Source organism: Rhamphochromis sp. 'chilingali', assembly GCF_963969265.1.
Source record: "Rhamphochromis sp. 'chilingali' genome assembly, chromosome: 1".
In the NCBI taxonomy this organism is placed as follows: Eukaryota; Metazoa; Chordata; class Actinopteri; order Cichliformes; family Cichlidae; genus Rhamphochromis; species Rhamphochromis sp. 'chilingali'.
In genome coordinates, this window is record NC_137929.1 from 55,495,467 (window position 1) to 55,512,251 (window position 16,785).

A 16,785-nucleotide genomic window follows, 5' to 3' on the forward strand; every position below is an offset into this window, starting at 1 on the left:
CTGTCCATGACAGCGTCGTATATTGTGAGAGGTATCCGTATGGACACCTCTGCCAAGAAAGTTGTACATGAAGTACGTGAAATACATGTTGTAATGCAGCATGGACACAGGATTTAAGGATATCACCAGGTGAACCCTGCACCATGGGGACCTGACCATTCTCATGTCTTTGCTTTTTTTAGGCAACAGTTAAACATTCCAACCTTTAAGAGTTCTGGTTTAAGCATTCACCTGCCAGTACGATCCAATAACACCACTGTGCACTATTTCTCTTATTGGAGTCAACACACTTTCCAACACACTGCAAATTTAACACACGTCTGTGAAAACTTTCAAACGCAGCTAACATTAACAGGCTGCAAAAACAAGTGCACTTTGTGGGAGCAGATATGAAGGCATCTCACCCTTTGTGCTCCAACCAGTTCAGTTTTAAGAATCCATGCGCTACAATGCTACAACACAAGATAACAAAGTGACAGTATACATTTTTGAATTGTATGCATTCGACTTGATGTTATACACCGACACACAGAGTCTCACAAATGTGTGATGGCGCACTTCCATCAAGCGCGTTGGAAATTACTTGTGTCCTTAAAACTGCACAATTATTCTACTGCTGTCAGGTGAAAAAGAAAAGAAAACAGAGACAAAGGTAGGCAGAATTTGCTTGAACCACAGTAGAAATCCAAACCTTACAGATTTTACAATCAATGATGATGCATTCTTACTATGAAGCCTTTCAGAGGTGGTTATTCTGCAGCTCTCTCTCTGGCTATTTACACACAGACTCTTGCTGAAAAATATTGCTTTTCACTAATTTCACACTCTAAGGTGACTTTAAACACATTAGCCATTACTATACAAACATTATTCTGTGTCACTGACAAAATATACTCTACCTTCAAGTCTTTTTGTCACAAAATATCAATATTGACATGTTTATTATGTGAAGAGTGTACGAAACATTAATTGGTACCAACCGCTGCCAAAAAAATAAATCACAGTTCTAGCCAGATTGTGGGGCATCATTTCTAAGGCCTTAAAATATCTTGACTTACTGGCAAAACGTTGATTGGAATACATTTACTTGATCCCATTTTACCAGGACAAAGGAGAGTTGTCTATGAATAAGAGGTGCATGAAGCGTAAAGCAAGATGCTACTGTTTAGATGTATTGTATCATCTGACCTCAAACTCAGTGAAAGAGGCAAAGAAGGCAAGACGGGAACCATGACGTGTTTCGTCTCTGCTGTGTTTGGCGCTTTGTTTCTCTCTAAACGTACCCATTGTTTGCGTTTATTTATGTAAGAGCTTTTCTCTGTTGAATGGCTGACGCACAGGAAGCCTGCCGATCCTGTCCACCCCGAAAATCTTCTACACACAATCAGGATCGCAGGAAAAAAAAAACATCAACAGAAAAAAGTAAATGAAAAATAAAAAAAGCGACCCACCTAATTCTACCCTTCTGACAGACTTTTTCATCAAAAACGTCCCCTTAATGAATGAATCAGCTTTCCTGCTGTCAGTCAGCGTGAATCATCCGCCTACATCAGCCTCTCTTCAATTCCAAACCAGCCAATTTGTCCCCAGCACATTGCCAAACCTACGTCATCCCCCAAGACGAGCGAGGCATCTCTGGCTACATGTCCAACTATTTAAAGTTCCTTATTTTTTTTTATTAACCGTGGACAACATAATTTCTGTGAGGGGTGTGATGCAATCTACAGCGACAATCTGTGCAGTCTTAATTCAGTATTAATGACGAATTGTGACAGTCATCGGATCGGCTGAGTTTCTCTCTGAGCATTTAAATCCTCTGCATCACTAAAACAGCATTAATCTGCTAGTCTGCTGAATTTGGGGGAAACAACCACTTTTTAAGGTTTCTGGTGTAGCCAACAAAAGTCTGTATCAAGACTACTTCTGCCCATGAGTCATTGGTCTACAAATGCACCAAAACTTAGGCTAGCAAAAGCCTAAAAGCTAATGATTTTGTGGTTTTGCAAGTAAAATTACACAAATCCAATCCCTGACTGTTTGCCTTCATGCAACTTGCTGTGCAAACATGGTTAGAAAAATGAACTTGAAGTAGAAACCAAAATTATTAGCAATTATCATCAAGTGTTTGATGACTGCATGCAGCATATGTTTTGTAGATATTTAATGGCATGTCCATCTGCTGTCACAACCAAACCATGACTGAGATGGTTATTTGTTTAATGGAAACTAATAATGTCATCAATTACTTTGTGTTTACAATTTTTGTTGCTGGCTAACAAATTACTCCATCTGTTGTGAAAGCCTCCAATGTACATGAGTTAAAATCACGTTGGAACTGAAAACGTCAACCTCAAGACGATCCTACAATCAGAGTTAAGGTTAACTCTAACTGTAACCCTAATGTTTTGAATAAAGAAAACTATATTTTTGCTAGTTTCAAGTTTTGTGTCAGTTTTTCTTTTGCCCTGGATGCCAAAGCTCAGGAGAACAACTTTCAAAAGCTAAAAAAACCTATTGTTCAATACCACAGATTAGATTTTAGGGTTTAGTTCCCACTTTACAAAGACTTTCCTGTAACTGTGAACGCCACTTAATGGATGTGCAGATCCTTTACGATTGGGTGCTTCAGATAATGCTCCATAATCTTTGTTAGAGATATAGATTTTCTTCATAAATAGGCAACTGTCCAAAATGAAGTAATAATGGATGGGTAGAAATTTTAGAGGCCGCTTTTGCAGCACCATCTAAATGAGATAAAATTAGGGAGATGGGGCCCACCTAGCTGACAACAGCTCTGCAGTGTGGTAGTCCTAAAACTTCTCCAACATTGCATGGTATTTGAGTGAAAACCGCTCTTGTACCTGGATATGTCAAAAGTTGGCACAAGGACTCTTTATGATTCCAACTCATTTTAAGAAACTCTCAAGTCAGCCATCTAAAAATTGTGCATGCCTATTAACGGGACCTATTTTATCCTCAGTCAAAATCACATTTAACTAAAGCCTTTCCAGTTACAGAAAGATTTAAGGGTAAACACTATCGATCAGTTCTTGTTGTCTGGAACCCCTGTCTGGATGGCAAATGACCCTACTTATGTCAGTCACACTGTCTCCATGACAATGACGACTTCGCCGCTGTCCTCAGATGTTGGTGTTGTGGTGGCGGTCGGAGTACACAGTGTAAGTCCTTCCTCTGTGGTCACCTGACCCCTTGCAGGGCAGTCCACACTGTCATGGAGATCAGAGTCACTATTTCTTTTATCTCTCTCCCCTCCATTTCCTCTCCTGCCACCTTCCTCCTCCTCCTCTTCATCCTCCTCCTCTACTCGACACCTGCACACCTCGATCCCAGAGTCACCTGTGAGTCGCCGGTGTCTATACTGGCTCTCATCAGCTCCCATGTCCTCATCGTCGTCTTCGTCATTGTCCTTCTCCTCCTGGTCCTCGTCCTCATTCTCCCAACTGGGTGGTCCTGGCTCAAAGACATCCACGCAGGGGGAAAACAGAGTCTGTTTTGGTGGAGACTGAGTAGCACGAGGTGATGGTGAGAGGGAGGATGCGTGGCCAGAGGAAGATCCACCTTTGTCAGACTGGTGGAAAGCAGTAAGGGGGTCCAGAAGTAAGGCTGGAGCAGGAAGGGAGGTGGAAGAAAGGGCTTGAAGAGTTAGGGGAGGAGGAGGAGAAGTAGAAAGGGATGGGGGTGAGGATGGGGAGAGAGTCGCAAGGGGTGACTGACAAGTAGCATAAGAAGATTCAGACTCTATGGTTATAGCTGGGCAGGGGGAAGCAGTGGACACTTGTTCTGAGAAAGTGAGAAGTGGTGTAGGGGTGGACAGAGGCTCAGACTCAGAACCAGCCCCAGGGCGCAATTCAAATCCAGAACAAGAACCAGAACTAAAACACGCCTGGGCATTTGAAGGCAATGGAGGAATATGGTCAAACTCAGACAATCGAGGCGGGACCAGAGAATGACCTGAATGATCTGTTTCTGCAGTTGAATCCAGGCAAGATGTTGAAACAGCAATAGACCCTAAATGCTGGGATAAGTGTGACCCAGGGCTTGGATGACCCTCGACTAAACCTGATCCAGGTGATAGTTCTAGGTTCTGGCACTGAGTTAGGATGGGTAAAGTTGGTGCTGCATCTGTGACTAGGGCAAGATTTGCATGCCTTGGAGACAGAAGGCTATTAACTGGTGAATCTGCAACTACCCCAGCTTTAGGCTGTGGATTTGGAAGCAGGATATGATCTGAAGTTACCAAATCTGGAGGTTGTGTAAGCTTTAGAAATAGTGATTGTGGTTCCTGACCTTGTGTAAACTTTGTATGTTCTTGGACTGGAGACTGGGTAAGCTTTGTAGGTTCTTGGACTGGAGACTGGGTAAGCTTTGTAGGTGATGGAATTGGTACAAGAGTTGGGTCAGGAGTTAGGCAACCAGAAACAGAGCTTGCTATTGGAGACAAAGTTCTTCCAGCATCTGGTGATGGAACTGAGGCTGGGCTATTAGGAGAACTGACTGTATCAAAAGTCCTTGTTAAATTTAGTGTTTCCAGTGATTTTATGGTTATAGAAGAGTCAGAAGCAGTTGGGGTAGGAAGCCTTGACATTAAGGGAATCTTTGGGGTATCGTTTTGGACAGTATTGGTGTCCATTGCTGGGCTTTGTATTATTTGGATGGAGGGGAGTGCTGTGTCAACAACATTTGGACTAGGGAGTATACTTGAGCTACAGGTGCTGACTATTGGGGTACATGGTGCTATGTCAAGCTGCTGCTTTATGGGAGATGTAGTCCCGACTGGGAGGGTGAGCTGAAAACCAGGTGAGGGTGGAGGCTGAGGGGAGGCTGCCCTGGTAACAACCGCCACAGTAACAGTCTGGTTGGAAACCGATGAGTTTGTGGCAACTGCTGTATGAGCTCCAGCACCGCTTACGTCAGCAACGTCAAGGACCATCCTCTCAGAAGCAACCTGCGTCTCGTTTGAATTCAAGTAGGTTGCAGCTGCAGAGATGGTCTCCATGGTGACATCAAGGGTGAGAGGCGTGGCTTCGCTGGGTGTGGAGGCATGGCTAGTGTCAGTCTCATATGTAATGGGTGCCGACAGGGAGGAGCTACACGGAGAGGAGGGGCAGCAGGAATCACAGGAACAGCTGGAGCTACAGGAAAGATTTACAGATATTGAATAACACCTGAATATTATATACTAAAGCTGCAAAAATCCAACTCATAAGGTAAACACAGTAATCAGTGACAGAAAAATTGTTTGAATGGTATTATCAGTACTGAAAATGCTACGTTGATGAACAAAATGAACCTTCTGGGATTTTCTTACCTGGATTGAACGTGCATCAAGACGGTATTATCAGTAGTTTAAATAATAGCGGTAGCAAAAATACTGGGAGTAGCTATTATTTGTGATAGTACCACTAATACCAGTGACACTTGACGTTACACTTGAGCTGAGGTAGGAAAAGCGCCTGGTTCCAAATCAGTAATTACTGCTACTTTTGCTGTTGCGGTAGTAGTTATAGTAGTATCACCACTTGTACTTCCTGTACCATTAGAAAAACTCTTACCTGTTGTCTGAGCTGAGGGAGGACGGCCCATCGCTGTGCGGCCGGTGCAGCAAGGGACCATGTTGTGTGAGCAGATGGGGGTCGGCGGTGCGTGGAGGTTGAGGGTATCGAGGGGTGGTGAAGACGGAGCTGTAAGGAGGAGGAGGAGTCGAGGGCTGAGCTGCCACCTCCTCATAGGAAGGCAACTTCAGGGATGCCAAGAAACCTACAAGCAGAAGAGGGAAGGAAGGTTAGCACAAAGACACTGGTCAGTGGCCCTTTTCTTTTGTTTTTTTCTACATTTGTTTTGATGTAATGCACCTAGAGGGCAGTGGGATTGCTTTTTTTAAGCAGTCCCTCAGCAGGTTGATAGTGGTAACTTTGTTAAACTGAACTTAATAAAAGCCCAACTCAACAAAAGTGCTCTCTCCTGCAGCCATGTCAAAAGGTGGAAACCAAGATTCGAAAATCTTGTCCTATTTAGCAATATTTTTTCTATAGAATGTGAATTCATTTGTATTCCTAGACATGCAAGATATCATGGTTTTCCAAATAAATAAACAATACCCCCCTGCCAAGGGGGGCGCTACAGCGAGTAGCTCCACGAATTAGATTTTTTACGCTGGACTCCCAAAGCGGCTTTTATCCCCTCATGGGTAATTATAAATTACGCCTGGGTGATCTACCCCAAAAAAGTCCATACCCGAGTTTAAAAGACGATCGAGGTGTTGTGGTCCAGCAAGCATCTGTGATTTATATGACGTAGCCTTGATCTGAATTACAATAATGACAAGTGGGCAGCTTGATGCCGAGGCTCTACAAACAAAACCTGATGCATTTACAGATGCACTTCTCTTTGGAGTGCATTTTAGCACAAAGTTTCTGAAAACCTTTGGTCTATGTAACTCATTATGCAGGCAAGATATATGCTAATGGAGCTTTTTCTGCCAGCTGTAGACAGAACAAGTGATGAAGACAGTGTGATTTATCTGGAAGTAGCAAGACACTTAGAATTCTTTGATCATGCAAACCCACTGCATGGGGTGGGTGTAGCAGAGGAGGATGCTAGGGGACAGGATGAAATGGAGGAAGATGATCTGCTGTGACGAACCGCAAAAGGGTGCAACTGCATAAGGCAAATTCATAAAAATCAAACAAACAAGAAGTGGTTCAATTGTGATGCCACTTTAACTCGATTAGCACAGCGTTAGCATGATCCAACATCTCCTAGCTTGAGTGACCCCTGCTTCTACTTCAGCATATTGGAAAATGACTGACTGCATAATAAGACTTCAGTAAATTAACCATTCATTTGTGCTATTTTGCAGACACAGACCAAGAATGGGATGTGTGGAAGTGATGCATCACATGAAGATCTACTGCAACTTTAATTTTTCTCTGCAACACTTGAAGAAATGTGCTGAAAACCTTTTTAAACATATAAAGAAGCAAAAGTACATAGACTGTACACAGCTGAAGCCTAATATGCATTAAAATGAGCTGATATGTAGCGCCCAGTGAATATTTTTAAGTCATGCAAAAAATTATTCCAACGTTTAAAAGAAAAGAGAAGAAAAAGAAGAAAAGAGGGTAAACGTCTTCACAGGAATCATTCTTTAAGGCCTCCACACTGTAAATTTCCACTGAGTCGTCACAGCCACAGATTACAAAAGCGGCACGTCACTTGACTTGACAGCCGAGCATCAGTCACAAACAAGAACAGGCTTCATTGTCTTGATGCTGTGAGTGGAGTTTAGAGGCAGCTCTCATACAGACAGAGATCCCAAAGGTCCTAGAAAACCAGAAACCTATGGTTTTCCAGCCTCTGTTGTTTTGTAACAGTGCTCGGAGCTTCAGAACGAAGCCTTTTTTTTCTCCAATCAGCCAGAAAAAGATGAAGTTTGGAGCATCTTATCTTTAACCTTCTGTCCAGTTTTGACGAGTCTTGTTGTGGCTGGTTCTCGCTTTAGCCCTGCTGTGATGAGGTACGGATAGAAAAAAAACAAGCCTAATCTAAACACCTCATTTTTCAAATAGCCACTGAAAGCATCCAGAAAACACAGATTCAGGTTTCTTACTGAGGTCCAGCATAGAGGAGGGGTAGGAGTTGGCTCCATGGTAGGCCAGCAGGCTGATCTCTCTCTGTCTCTGCTGCTGCTGGACTCTGAGTTTGGCTCGACGGTGTCGGTACGCACAGCAGCAGCTGAACAGGATGAGGACGGTCCACAGCAGCCAGAACCCTGAACACATCACACACACACAGATTTCATTGTGATCATATGAAAATCTTCATTGACTTTAAATGTTTAGTCACATACAAGAATAAGTCCTTATATACAGAACCAAATAAACCAACGATGACATGACGTGATGCAAAGCATTGTTGTTCATCTGAAAATGTATGAGAGTAATTTACAAAGTGCAGTAAATGCTCAGAGTCTACAGGAGCTTGGCAGAGAGATTCAAATATTCTGGGAAAAGTGAAACATGAGGAAACTGTTTTGTGGGTTCTTGTACAGTGAGAGCTCGGACCACCACCCTGTCACATAAGTCTCATTATTGGTGGGTGTTGAACACCATCAAGGGCGCCATTTGTCACCAAATCTTCTGGTTTTTTTAGGCGCAGCCAACAGCAGAGATGTGGAGGACCTCTCTGCTGCTGTGCTGGGTTTATCATGCGTTGACCTCCAGTAAACTGTGGGGCGGTTTGCTCTGGAGTGTAACATGGCTTTAATGGGAAGTGGCACATCTAAGTTGAGGAGTAGGTGCTGACGTGCTGGAGCGCATGCAGACGCGTCTGTGTGGTCACAAAAAAAAAAGTTGACCCTCACTCTCGCCATCTAGTGATTAAATTCACATCACTCAGATTCGCATGTACATAAACTGAGTCGAGGACAGGAAGCAAAATTGAAGCTTTAGGAAATCAGCCATCTGGGAGGGACTAGGGGTTTCTACTTCTTTACATTTAAAGGAGCCATGAGAAGTTCAGGCATCTGATCATGTGATGCCTCATTGGTGAGTTCGGCTATGTTGGTTATGTCCAACTGGGACAAGAGCTGGGGGATTTGGTCAGGTCCTGTTACCTGGACGAGCAGCAGAAAAATGTTATCAAAGGTTGGAAATCACACAAAAGCTATCTAGTTTGCATCCAGAAGAATGAAGTTATGATAAAAAAAATGAACAAAAACATAATTAACTTGTTTTCCTAAATGCTAATATTATAACAGCCTTGTTTTGAAAGAGATAATTCACTCATACTTTTCTATAAAAAATTCAAGTCAGCCCATTAAGCGGTTGTTAGTGGTTTGATATTCTTTTTCTGTTAAATAAATAAATAAAAATCAGCTAACTGTAAAGCAGCAGCAAGTAAAGCAGGCTTCCTTTATTATTATTCAGTACAAGCACTCCTACAGCTGCATACATGCATGTATAAGAGTGACAGACCCAATTAGGAGTGCAAAATGATGCTGAGACAGCACCTTAAGTCACCGCTACATTACACTGAGCCTTAATAAATGAACTTACACCAGAGTTCGTAGTAGTAGGTGCAGCAGCCGGTCTCTCCGCAGCAGTGTCCTGTCTCACACAGGTATCCTCCGTTAACGCTGGCACCCGGGCAGTACCGCGGTCTGCCCAGCAGGGGCTGGCTGCCACCGGAGTGGTACTCCATAGCACCCCTGCTTCATGCACACTTAGCCCCGAGCCACCGCTGCCTGCTCGCCGCAAGCCGCTAACTAGGCGTTAGCTGCTAAAACGTGTGATCCCGGTTGCAAATCCAGCTACATTTTTTCATGTAATCTGTTTTGTAGCCAAACTTTACTTCAGGAGCAGATAGCCTGTTATTCTTAAATTCTGGTCAGTCAGTAAATCCAAATAGCTTCAAAATTAAGCTAATCTACATTTTCAGCGCAGGTGAAACACCTAAAATGATAGATTCAGGCAGTTTCAGCGACGCCTCTGTGATAGCAAATTACTGAGCTTATCACCAAGAAGGACCAGAAACCAGGCGGGAACTTCTGCATCCAAAGAGAGACCGACGGGGCAGAGAGGGGCTTCCTCATCCGTTAGCACCACTCATGCACGATTTAAAGGCTACAGAACAGCAGCACCTACACCACCCTCATGTGACAGCTACTAAATCCTGTTAGTACTGCAGCTGCAAGAGAGCGCTGGGGAGGAGACAGGATGACAGCCAGTAGGAGGCTCTGAACTGGAGAGAGAGGAAAAAAACAAGAAGAAAACAATAGTTAATTGATAAGAAACAAGACAGGGTGTCTCTCTCTCTCACACACACACACACACACTACTACAGGCCTGTTTGATATTCATTGCCGCAGCGAGTCAAAGCACAAGTGACACAAAGCTGCCACTCTGTCCATGTCACACACACACACACACCCGTGTTTGCACTTGTGTCCTTGTGAGAACCATTGCTGGCATAATTCACCGCCAGAGTCCCACCCAACTCTGATGGACGGGCTCACACACAGGGACAGAGGATCAACATTTAAAAAAACTTCAGGTGAGAAAGTAAAAGTGGCACTGAGACATGAGAGTAACGTTAATGAGTAGCAATTAAAATAAACTGCTGATGTTTGCAGTCATGGTAAAAAGAAAGTACATCTTCATTCTTATTCTAATTTTTTATGAATCTGAGCATATAAAAATCTTCCAGTTCTTAGGTCTTAAAACTATTTAAATACATCCTAAGATGAACAATGGCTCACAGCTTATTACACGGTTTCATTGTTTGTTTAACGTAACTCTAGCAGTAATGCAGAAGCAGTGCATGAAAAAAGTACACCCTTACAGGAATTCAGAGGCTAAGCAGCAGCCAGCTGCTGATAATCAAATGCACTTGATTAAAGTCATCATCAGGAAGCGTGAGCACCTCTCTGAAAGCAGGCGTTCTGGTGGTTTGCTGGTCTGCAGCATTCAGATGTGTGTTAACACAATGTCGAGGAGTAAAGATATCAGCAACAATCTTAGAGCAGCAACTGTTGATATCAAATGGGAAGGGTTATGAGGATATTTCCAAACAATCTGAAGTCCATCATTCCACATCATTTTCTGAAATGGAAAACACTGAAGGCAGCTGACAATCTTTCCATGAGTGGACATCACAGCTAATTCACCACAAAATCAGAGCAACATCTCAGACTCGTCAGGCCTCAGTTAGCATGTTAAACATTAAAGTTCATGACAGCACAATCAGAAAAAGACTGAACAGGTGTGCCAGGAAAAAGCCTACTCTCTCTAAAAAGCACACAACAGCACGGCTTAGGTTTGCTTCTGAAAAAATCTATTTTTCAAGACTTCTAGAACAAAGTCCTTTGGACAGATCAGACCAAAGCAGAGACGTTTGGCCATAACGTAGAAAACCAAACACAGCACATCAGCACGAATACTGCTTCATACCAACTGTCAGCATAGTGGAGGATAGGTGATGATTAGGGCTTGTTTTGCAGCCCAGGACCTGGGCACGGTGCAGTCATTGAGCAAACCATGAACTCTTCTATGTCAGTGTTTTCCAACCACTGTACCATGGCATATAGGTGTGCCGTGGAAGATTATCCGGTTTCACCTGATTGGTACTCTAAGGCTACGTTCACACTGCAGGTCTTAATGCTCAATTCCGATTTTTCGATCCGATTTTTTTGGTCTGGTTGTTCACACTACAAATAAAATGTGACAACAAACGCCCTCTAGTGTGAACCCTCAAAGCGGCCCGCATGCACAAAAGAAGACGTCACACACAACACGCTCTGTTTACAGAAGTAAATATGGCGGCTACAGAGCTAGTAGGTGTTGTTGTAGCAGTCTATCAATTTGTGAGCAGTCGTAACCGACAGAATTTTGACAAATTAATTAGAGAAAGAAAGACACTGAGAAAAAAGAGAGCCCGTGCTTTAACAATGGCCTTGTTTGATGCAGTGGCTGCTACTTCCGTGCAGAGGTTTGTCTTCTTTGGCGCTGATAATTGGCGTCTGTCTTGTGTCAGTGACGTAAAAGATGGATTTAATGCGACATGACCATTCAAACAGCAGTCGCTTTGTAAAACATCAGACATGTATCAGATTCAGTACCACATACGAAAGTGACCCAGATCGGATTTGAAAAAATCTGATTTGTGCTGTTCACACTGTCATACCATGATCGGATATGGGTCGCATAGTGTCAAAAAAGTCGGATTTGATGCACTTTCACCTGCAGTGTGAACGTAGCCTTAGTGATCGGCATGAGTAACAGGCAGAACAATTGCATTCTCTTCCACTAGAGGGCAGTGCAACTACCTGCTCTAATTAAACAAGTTGCCATCTGCCAGTAAAACAGAAGAAGATGAAGAAGGAATGACATAATAGTCATGCTGCAAGTGAGATGATGCAGCTCGTAATAGCAATAGATAAGTATTTGAAAAGAAAAAGTAGTCAATCTGACCTGGGTCCTGGAGAAAATTCTGACCCAGATGAAGGCCCTAGCATGAGTACTGGTCAGAAAAAAAAGCAAAAAATGTATACTGGGGACAAGCCGAGCCAACTCAGCTATACCTGGTGTGCCGTAGGGCTGCCCAATTAGTCGACTAGTCACGGTCGACGACTAATTTAATAGTCGACGCGTCATTTGAAGCTTTGTAAGATCCCAAAAGACGCAGAAATAAGTAGTAGGATTTAAGCGTGTAATAACGGACTGAAACAGAAGATGGCAGCACTGCATGTACAAGGATGCCAGCTGCCGTTAAACCCTGAAGAAGAAGAAGCAGTGTCTGGTATCGTAGCTGTGTCCAAATTCAGGAACCACATCCTCCTGTAGCCGCATTTGTAGGCCTATTACGTTACAGCGACACGACGAAGACTGTCCAAATTCGAAGACTTCGACAAATGCAGCCGACAAATGCGCCCTTCATTTCCCCAGATTTGAAGGATGGGTTGGGTGTATTCTTTGTGGCCCAACCTATCCCAGAATTCATAGCACGGCCCAGCTCAGTTTACAACAATGGCGGCAGCTAGTTAGTTTTAATATTACTCTTATTATTCTTTCTGGGTCACAAAATAAACGTTTAGCATATTTTCAGGCGAGAATGTAGCTGTGTAAACCTCAAATATCTGCTCAGTTTATCAAGACACCACATATTTTCAAAAGCGCTCCGACGTTTTCGGAAACGTCTGTTACCCACCAGCTCGATAGCGAGCCGGGGTTCAAGGCTCACTAGAGCCCGTGAGAACACCGGACTCCCGGCAAATCGTTTTTAAAACCACCGCCGTCTTTCACTACTCAAGTTAAACATGATATATAAGTCACTTAGGTAACTTAAAAATGTTATTATTTGGATTTTTTCAGTGTTTTACTTGTTCCTGAGTAAATCGGTTTGGCTGAGATTAAAGTTATAGAATAAACGTCAAACAGAAATCTGATTAAACAGAAGTGTGAGATGGTCGAGAATATACTCCGATGTCCTGTTATATTTTAGCGAGCGAGAAGCAGACGGCTGAGTTTATTAAACTCCACTGAGACAATCTGCGAATTTCATTAAAATTTAATAAACTATCATCTTGTCTTTATTTTTAGTTAGCACATACATTAAACACTTAAAGCTGTAAGCTAATGATAGTTATATAAGAGCAGATGCATGCTGGTGCAATAAGCTGTACGTTTTACGTCCAATGGATGATGATCTGATTAGTCGACTAATCGCAAAAATAATCGGTGACTAGTCGACTATCAAAATAATTGTTTGTGGCAGCCCTAGTGTGCGGGGATAATTATCAATATGGTTTTTGTGACATTTTTGTTTAGGTGGTGTGCCATGTGATTTTTCTGATGTGAAATATGTGCTGTGGCTCCAAAAGGTTGGGAAACAGTGACCTATATAACAAAGTATTCTGGAGTCAAATGTGAGGCCATCTTAATTCACGCAACTGGACAACGATCCCAATAACACCAGCAAATCTACAACACAACAACTGAAAAACATAATAACCAGTGTGCTGCAGTGGCCCAGTCAAAGTCTAGACAGCAAAGTGGAAAGCTGCCATTAGTCCTAAAGAGTGCTGAAACAATGCTGTCAAGAAGAGGCGACGTGAGGAGCTGATAAAGTCATACAGGACATCAGAACCACCTTTGGCTGCAAACTATGAAATCATGGGGTGGGCTTAGATTCTCACACACTGCGTCTTCATTTTAGCTTTATTTTTGTTAAATAAAATGTAATAAGGAATGACAGCACAATCACATCACATGGTTTGTTTATCTGAGCTTGTAAATCCTTAAAACTGAAAGAGATTTTTTTCACGTCTGCAGGAAGTCTGTTTTCACTGGTGTAGTTAAGGAAAATGAAATTAGCGACATCCCGATGTCTCTCTTACTCGTGGCTCAGTTTTTGAGGACGCTTTTCCTTTTTTGCATGTAAAATAAATGTTTAGCTAAAAATTTCTGGCAAGATTCACATTCCCCTCTGTACCGTCCGATGAGTGAGAGACACTGCGCTGCTTCTAACTCATTTCAGTATAGACCCGTTTATTGATTAATCAATAAGAAGAAAATTAATCTGTGTACGTAAAACAATCTTTAGTTTCAGGTTCTCAGTCGTGTCTAATGCTCCAGCTGGTGGAGAAGTAAACTGAAAAAAATAACCTTTTTAAAAGAGATTTGATTGTGAAATTTGTTTTGTTTTTGGCGTTTTATTGTAACACTATATTACAGAGCAAACATATCACCATATCACAACAACAGTCACCTGAAGGCACTTTATATATAAGGTCAAGACTCTGCAATAATAACAGATTATTCAGCAGCAGCTGGTTGTAGCCTGATCACATTGTACTCTGTATCAAACAGTTATGTCTTTAAAATGAAGTTAATTTTCATGTTTCTATTATACACAAATACACCAGCCGAATATCATTACCACATTCTTGACTACCATCTATAAACAAGATGGCAGAAAAGATAAACAAAGCCAAAGCACAGAAGTGTTGAAAACTGCTTAATTCAAAAGTAAATCAGACATCCAACTCTGCATTGGTTTATGCATCTAATTTCCCCATTTATAACTGCATTGCTATAACTCATTGATTTCTCTTATTTTAAGAAGGACGTGACATCTGACTGAGAGTTCCTAAAATGCGATCATACTTGTTTTTCTTCAGCAAGCAAAGGAGGAATTCATAATGCAAACATTAACAGTGATTCTTTTTTTGTGTGTGGAATAAACTTAAACCCTCAAAAAAGCCCTGTAGAAAGGTAAAAACCAAAATGTCCTCAGTACGTATAGATGTCCTCACTCCCTAAAACTCAGTGGTCCCCACACTGACAGATGGACAAGTGGACAAACACAGTGCTGCAGAGTTCACAGGAAAAGCTGGTGGTCTGTACAGGACTTTCTTTACTGGGCCAAGTTCTAGCTGCATTCTGCAGTACTACAAACACGCGCGCGCACACGCACTCACACATTCTTTGCAGCCTGGTAAACATGATGGCTGATGGTCAGTGAAGGCAACACGCGCGCACACATAAAGGCCATATGTGTCCATACAGAGAGACGTCAGTAGTAAACACGTACACGTTATTTATGGCCGCAGAAGCCTGGAGCCGCTGACTGAACGCAGGTTTTACTCAGACCCAGGCAGTCTGTAGACGGACCCCCCTCAGCTGCCGTTAACGGTAAAACCCCCCGGTAGCTCATAAACAAAAACAGCCCTACCGCTCCGTCCGTCCGCCCGTCCTCCACTGGGTCAGTCTGCGGGACTGGCTGCTTCTGCAGTCGGTGTGATTCCTGTTTGTCTGCCGCGGTGTCGGTGCTGGGTACGCCGGGGCCTCCTCTCTCAGTCTCTCTGGTCCCCCGCCTCCTCGCGCTCCCTTCTCAGTGCGACCCTCCGCCAGCCCCGCCGCCATCAGCGCCAGCAGAACGTCAAGCATGCACAGCGCGAGACCACACACCGCCGCCCTGTCACCACTGTTCCTTTCAAAGTAAATACCTCTTTTAAAAAGTGCAACAGAACTAATGTGTATTTTCATAACTGTGCCACAAAATGCAAACCAGTCAACTAATCACGAAAACTTTGTTTTTTACCACTTTACATACACATCTATGACAAGTCTCTGAAAGTCTGACCTGATGGATTTTACACTCAAATATGGGTTTTCTTGCATGCACCATTAAACAGAGAGCATTGGGAAAAACGAAAACAGGAATGAGGGGTGAATTTGTACAAGCCATGGAGTTCCACAGGGCTCTGATATAGAGCCTATACTTCTTGTTCATGTTTAAATTATATTCTTGTTAAAAAAAACAACGACAACAACTCGCAACAAGTGATCGATGGGTTATTTTTCCTTCTATTCTTTTTAAATAACTACCTTATCAAATTATATTCAAGGTTCAAGGTTCAAGGTTCTTTATTTGTCACATGCATAGTTATACAAGTATAACACACAGTGAAATGTAGCCTGACACGCTCCTCGACATGTGCAAAAAAGAATTTGGGGGGGGGGGGGGGGGGGGGGGTGTAGAGGAAAAACATTATATATATATATATATATATATATATATATATATATATATATATATATATATATATATATATATATATATATATATAGTACATACATTGGGTGAATGTGCAGTAGTAGCAGCAAGCAGGTGAATTCTGTACATTAATATGAATAGACATCTGACTATTTTACAGGATAGACAATATAAACATATTTAAAATTAAAGGAATTGAAATGTACATTGTGGCTTGGTTTAGTGTCTGGAAGAGTCCTGTCTCAGTCAATTATAGATGATGTGAGAGGGCGGGTGTGTGTGTTTAGGGCACGGATGGCTTGGGGATAGAAGCTCCTCTTGAGTCTCTCTGTCCTTGCCCGGAAGATGCGGAACCTTCTACCAGATTGCAGAAGTTGGAACAGTTTGTTGCCAGGATGGGACGGGTCCTTCAGTATCTGCGCTGCTCTAGTCCGGCATCTCCTGGTGTAGGTGTCCTGAAGTGGGGGGAGAGCAATCCTGCAGCAGCGTTCTGCTGTACGGATCACTCTCTGGAGAGCTTTTTGGTCCTTCACACAGCTGTTCCCAAACCACGATGTCATGTTCTGTGTGAGGATGCTCTCCACAGCGCTTGTATAGAAAATCCTGAGGATCTTTGGAGAGACCCTGAACTTCCTCAGTTGTCGTAGGTGATACAGGCGCTGCCTAGCCTTTTTGGTCTGGACCTGAATGTGGGCAGCCCATGTCAGG

General features: G+C 42.8%; 1 protein-coding gene across 2 annotated transcripts; it reads right to left on the reverse strand.

Moving 5' to 3' along the window:
• Positions 1-110: 110 nt before the first annotated feature.
• On the reverse strand, positions 111-15,443 carry LOC308407155 (uncharacterized protein). Of its 2 annotated transcripts, XM_080898653.1 has the most exons (5): positions 15,253-15,443; positions 9,078-9,762; positions 7,631-7,792; positions 5,574-5,778; positions 111-5,153 (listed from the first exon to the last, which is right to left on the reverse strand). In XM_080898653.1, exons 2-5 carry the CDS (start codon positions 9,220-9,222, stop codon positions 3,101-3,103), a joined length of 2,565 nt encoding a protein of 854 aa, XP_080754779.1. In that variant the 5' UTR covers positions 9,223-9,762; positions 15,253-15,443; the 3' UTR covers positions 111-3,100. The 2 variants fall into 2 exon arrangements, with proteins under 2 accessions (XP_080754779.1, XP_080754780.1); XM_080898654.1 differs by lacking the exon at positions 9,078-9,762.
• Between the last annotated feature and the right edge of the window lie 1,342 nt (positions 15,444-16,785).